The sequence below is a fragment of the Sinocyclocheilus grahami genome, unplaced genomic scaffold (genome assembly GCF_001515645.1).
Source record: "Sinocyclocheilus grahami isolate Dianchi unplaced genomic scaffold, SAMN03320097.WGS_v1.1 scaffold300.1, whole genome shotgun sequence".
NCBI lineage: Eukaryota > Metazoa > Chordata > Actinopteri > Cypriniformes > Cyprinidae > Sinocyclocheilus > Sinocyclocheilus grahami.
This window is the reverse complement of record NW_015505479.1, coordinates 912,539-918,967: the sequence shown is the minus strand read 5'-3', so window position 1 is coordinate 918,967 and position 6,429 is coordinate 912,539. Positions and strand designations below refer to the sequence as shown.

Sequence of the window (6,429 nt, the reverse complement as noted above, 5' to 3'; positions counted from 1 at the left end):
CAAGAAACAAAAGTTTTATATTTTTTTAGCTGCCATATAAAATACACAATGTCTTAGAATTACAGTTTTGTAGTACAATAAAATTATACATGTGCAAAACACAAAATGAAATCCCAATAAGACAAAGACATAAAAATAAAGTGCACCACGCTATTGTAACAATAGAACTTATACAGTAATTACACACAAAACTAAAAGCACCAAAAACTACACCAACATCTAGATCAAATGCTACATTATGATGATGATACTACATTAAGCTGGAGGATGAAGTACTAAGAGGATGTTTTTCTCTGAAGTCTCTCCCACACTCCGGCTCTGTGTTCAGCCGTCAGGCAGGGCTTAAGGAACGTCTCGATGCTCTCCGCTCTTCTTCTGAAACGCTCTCGGTCTCTGGCCATCTGCATCCAACAAGAGCCATCCCTTGCGGCCCGGCTCGCGAATCTCCACGCCACCAGGGGGCGCACAGTCAGCTGATCACTGAAACACACCTGCAATAACACAAAACACAGGCCTGTTATCAGAGGAGCACACACACTGGAGTTTCTGTTCAAACCCTAACCTTACGCATGTTAGTCATGCAGCTGGCATTATAGCAACTATAATCTGCTGACAAGACCGTGACACATTCACATTCACCGACTGTCTTATGAACCTTTTATTTCTGGCCTGTTGCTCAATCATGCATCACTTTTGCCAAAAGCTTTCTCTCTTTTTCTTTTAAGAATTATGTATAATTCACAATACCAAAAAATGGTTTATTATTTTATTACTGTTTATTGACTTGTTACTATTAACTTGTTTAAGTACTAATTTAAGTAGCTAATTAAAAGAATACTGTTGTAAATATTATTATTTGATCAGTTTGTTTTGTCTGCACAAAACGGATATTAATAAAAACCATTTGTTAATTGAAATAAAGCTGAAATAAAATAAGATTTTTTAATTAATTATAAATGCTGCCTAGCATTTAATACCTAAAATTATATATAATTTAGTATATTATAAATTAGGGTTTATGGTTATTTGTTATATTTATAACCGTTTATTTACGTTTCACTATTTATATATTGTTTAATTTATATTAAATACTGTTGTATATAATAATTCCGTTTGTTTTCTCTAAAATGTTGTTGCATCGGTGTTATTGTTCACTAACATGATTAAAAGCTGCTTTACCTTTAATTGAAATAGAGCTGAAATAAAATATAACTATTAGATGAAAAAATGCAAATTAGAAATGTTGCCTTGCAAAATGGAAATAAAATAAGCTGAAGTACTAAAATAAAATAAAAAAAAGACTAATAAAATTACTAAAACTTAAACTAAAAATCTAAATGCTAATATATAAAATGATAACGAAAATTAGTGCCGTCAAACGATTAATCGCTTACAAAAAAAGTTATAAAAGTGTGTGTACTCTGTATATTTATCATGCATATATGAAAAGACACACATACAGCATATATTTTGAAAATATTTACATATTCATATAAATTATATCATATATAAAAAATAAAAATTCTTAAATCTATCCATGCATGTGTGTGTGTTTATATATACACATAATAAATATACACACATATTATGCAAACAAAAACTTTTATTTTGGATGCGATTAATCGTTTGACAGCACTAATGAAAATATAAATAATAAACATAATATGAAAACAAACTAACATGTTTACCTTTGAGTGTGGTTTTGGATTTGGCTCGCTCTCGTCTGGTCTCGTCGCTGGTGGAGGTCGGGTTTGCTGGTTTTGCTCCGTGTTTGTTCTGGAGCCGATGGACGAGCAGAAGCTCAGAGGGTTGTAGGGGTCACCGCTGTTGAGAAACGATTCCCAAAGCTCAAGACTCTCTGCTGAAGCCTCGGAGTCTGCTTCATCCTCATCTGACCATCCAGAGTCCTCGTCCTCGGTCTCACGGTCCTCATCATCCTCATCGGTTTCTTCATCAGAGAGCCTGGCTTCATCATCTTCCTCTTCATCCGAGTCAAACGCAGACGATTCTCGCTCATCATCATCAGACTCCATAACGACCTTCATCTCCGGATCCTTCATTTCTGAAGCTCCATCGCTGATTTCGCCTCCAGGCCTCTCCAAGACCTCCTCCACGCCGCTCTTCTTCAGCTCGCCGGTCATGGTCATGGTTTGTCCCACACAAATGAAGAGAAACATCTCGGAGCGGAGGAGCTCGGTCACACTCGTACAGAAGTTCAGGACTCTATGGACGAGCTGCCACAGACCGACTCCAATCTGCACGATGGACGTTCTGCGATAAGGATCTCCAGGTGAACCGGACCAAAGCTCAGGACTCGTCTTGGATTGCATCAACAGACCTTTCTGAGGTAAACCGCACGGATACGGCAGCGGATGATGTGGAGAAATGGTGAATGGTGCCATAATCACACTCGATCTGTAAAACAATCATATGCTGTTAAAAAAAATCTATATTTTTCATTATATGTGAGGCTGCAGCACAAAAGCAGTGTTAAGTCGCTGGGGGATATTTGTAGCAATAGCCAACAATACATTGTATGGGTCAAAATTATAGATTTTTCTTTTATGCCATTAGGATATGTTCCATGAATATATCTTCTAAACGTCCTACCGTAAATATATCAAAACGTAATGTTTGATTAGTAATATGCATTGCTAAGAACTTCATTTGGACAACTTTAAAGATGATTTAAAATAATCAGATTTTCAAATAATTGTATCTCGGCCAAATATTGTTCTATCCTAACAAATTATATGTGAGGCTGGAGCACAAAAGCGGTGTTAAGTCGCTGGGGGATATTTGTAGCAATAGCCAACAATACATTGTATGGGTCACAATTATAGATTTTTATTTTATGCCATTAGGATATGTTCCATGAATATATCTTCTAAACGTCCTACCGTAAATATATCAAAACTTAATGTTTGATTAGTAATATGCATTGCTAAGAACTTCATTTGGACAACTTTAAAGATGATTTTCTCAATATTTAGATTTTTTTGCACCCTCAGATTTTCAAATTGTTGTATCTCAGCCAAATATTGTTCTATCCCAACAAACCTTACATCAATGGAAAGCTTATTTATTCATGATGTATAAATCTCAATTTCATCAAATTGACCCTTATGACTGGTTTTGTGGTCCAGGGTCACACATATAGCTATTAAAACCACTGAAAGCTTCTCAATCGCTCAGAAGAGGGTTTCTTTCCAAAACTGCATTGGCTGCTCTTAAATAGGAGACAATAGACCCGTATTTCAGGAGATTAGGACAAAGAAGAGGACACATGTTTAGGCTATTTGATTACGGTTGTATTTCCTATTTGGGCTTGTGTATATGCTTTACTTTTTAAATGAACTGTTTTTTTTCCCCATAAGGTATTGTTAGACGCCAGTGTTTTCTGTCATAGATATGCCTTTGCATAACAAAAACAAATCAAGCTATTAAACTGAATCTTGTTATGATTTTCAATCTGTATTTAACCTCAGAACGATCCTAAGGTAAAAAGCGGTGCTAAAGTCTGCTTTTGTGGTGGCTGTGCTTTAAAATTATTCTATTATTATAATAATAATAATCTTAATTCAAGTGATGTAAAATAATCAGATTTTCAAATAATTGTATCTCGGCCAAATATTGTTCTATCCTAACAAACCTTACATCAATGGAAAGCTTATTTATTCATGATGTATAAATCTCAATTTCATCAAATTGACCCTTATGACTGGTTTTGTGGTCCAGGGTCACACATATAGCTATTAAAACCACTGAAAGCTTCTCAATCGCTCAGAAGAGGGTTTCTTTCCAAAACTGCATTGGCTGCTCTTAAATAGGAGACAATAGACCCGTATTTCAGGAGATTAGGACAAAGAAGAGGACACATGTTTAGGCTATTTGATTACGGTTGTATTTCCTATTTGGGCTTGTGTATATGCTTTACTTTTTAAATGAACGTTTTTTTTCCCCATAAGGTATTGTTAGACGCCAGTGTTTTCTGTCATAGATATGCCTTTGCATAACAAAACAAAAAAAATCAAGCTATTAAACTGAATCTTGTTAAGATTTTCAATCTGTATTTAACCTCAGAACGATCCTAAGGTAAAAAGCGGTGCTAAAGTCTGCTTTTGTGGTGGCTGTGCTTTAAAATTATTCTATTATAATAATAATAATAATCTTAATTCAAGTGATTAAGGATTAATGTCTGCTTTAAATGTCTGAAAATAGTTATCCGTTTAGAGAAAAGTAGAATTTTAATCAAATGTAATCAATTACTTTAATAAAGTAGGCTAAATGAAATATTTACACTACTTGTAACCACTAACTTGTAATCTGTAACTTAATAAATTTAGGATACACTTTATTTTAAGGTGTCCTTGTTACAATATAATTATATATTTAAGTACTGAGTAGCATTACTTAACTATATGGTTAGGGCTAGGATTACTTGCATGTAATTATGCATAATTTTATCGTTAGTATAATAGTAAGTACATGTAACGTGTGTAACAAAGACACCTTAAAGTAAAGCATTACCTAAAGTAACCCAAAACCAGTGGCACGCGCCAATGTGACAAGCCCCGCCTTTCATTACGTGCGGTTCACTAACAACAAAAACACCAACGGTTGCCATGGTATTACCGTGTTTGCTGTATTTACGTTATGGTTCTTGGACAAATTGACCAGTGTTTAACTAAACTACTTAACGAATTACTTCTACATCGAATACAAATAGTTTTCGATATATCGCGACTGTTTATCGATACACTCAGAAAGATAGCCTTACCTTTGTGAGTTTGGTCAGCCGGTCGCTTGGCAGTCGCTCCAGCGAGGGTTTGGTTTGTTGCTAACGTACTCAAAAACGCTGTTTGAGCGATAAGACGAGTTCAGTTCAGACGTGTACTCCATGGTCGCTTTGTTCACAAACATGTCGCGCTCGGGTTGTGTCTCACGAATCTCATTCTTCTGTGCCGTAAATAGAAATGCCGTTGTGAGGGACGGCGGGCGCTTATATAGGATGTGGTGACGTTCCGGTGCGGGGGCGGGGCTTGCGTGTTTACGTCAGCGCCTTACTGGGAAATCACGTAGCCGCGTTTCGTTACGTTTCCAGAAAGTCCAGCGGTGGGCGGGGCTTGGACAAGAGCGGTCTATGGTTGAGACCGGATTGCATCAGAGAAACTAAACAAAACAAGGGGAGTTTCATGGGGACGACATTTTCATTTTAAAGTGAAATCACCAGAGAAATGGAAAACACGAAGACGGCAGGTGCATGCGACTATAAAGCAACATTGCATTTTACAATGACACCATAAAAACATGTATTGATAACCTGTATAATCACAGAAGTGTGCCACATGATAGGTCAAAGTATCTCAGAAGTGGCCTGTGAGTGACTGATACTGCTGTGTTGACAGAGAACAGTGCCATATACACACATACACACATACAAAACGCCATAAGGGTAATATGATGTTAGTATAACAATGCAATCTTTTTTTTTGCATTGCTAATACTTTTTTTTGTATTGTTTATTGTTTGTTTATTGTTTGTTTTTTGTTGTTAGGCCTACTTAAAAACTGTTGTCCTCAAAGCTTTTTTTTATTGGAGGAGACTTTTTGAAGTGATGACAATAATAAATGTAGATCCGAAGCTAATATTTTGCAGCTGGGTTTAAATTGAACGTATCTGGCTTTGTGGATATGGTAGGCTACTTAATTTATGACAATCTAACTCCTTATTAAATATCAGAATGTTAAAGAACCGTATTGATGAAAATACTTCACAGCTGGTGGGACACAAGAAGTAGGGAATAACAATGCAATCGACATGAACTCAAAAACACAGAATGTAACATAACATACCTTAATGTGGCATACACAGCTCATAACAACAATCAGATGAATCACATCAATTATCAATCATTTTGCAGTTTTGCACTATAAATTATAAGATGATTTATATACTGACATAAAACCAGACATGATTCAGATTTTAACTGTAAATTATAGATCTATCTATCTATCTATCTATCTATCTATCTATCTATCTATCTATCTATCTATCTATCTATCTATCTATCTATCTGTCTGTCTGTCTGTCTGTCTGTCTGTTTGTCTGTCTCTCTATCTGTCTCTCTATCCGTCTGTCTGTCTGTCTGTCTATCTGTCTGTCTGTCTGTCTGTCTGTCTCTCTATCTGTCTGTCTGTCTATCTGTCTGTCTGTCTCTCTATCTGTCTCTCTATCCGTCTGTCTGTCTATCTGTCTGTCTGTCTGTCTGTCTGTCTCTCTATCTGTCTATCTATCTATCTATCTATCTGCCTGTCTGTCTGTCTCTCTATCTGTCTGTCTTTCTGTCTATCTGCCTGTCTCTCTGTCTGTCTTTCTGTCTATCTATCTATCTGTCTGTCTGTCTGTCTGTCTGTCTGTCTGTCTGTC

General features: G+C 36.1%; 1 protein-coding gene across 1 annotated transcript; it reads right to left on the bottom strand.

Moving 5' to 3' along the window:
- Nucleotides 1-4,984, bottom strand: LOC107601171 (protein phosphatase 1 regulatory subunit 15A-like). The gene is made up of 3 exons (XM_016293236.1): nucleotides 4,781-4,984; nucleotides 1,689-2,415; nucleotides 1-491 (listed from the first exon to the last, which is right to left on the bottom strand). Exons 2-3 carry the CDS (start codon nucleotides 2,400-2,402, stop codon nucleotides 276-278), a joined length of 930 nt encoding a protein of 309 aa, XP_016148722.1. The 5' UTR covers nucleotides 2,403-2,415; nucleotides 4,781-4,984; the 3' UTR covers nucleotides 1-275.
- Between the last annotated feature and the right edge of the window lie 1,445 nt (nucleotides 4,985-6,429).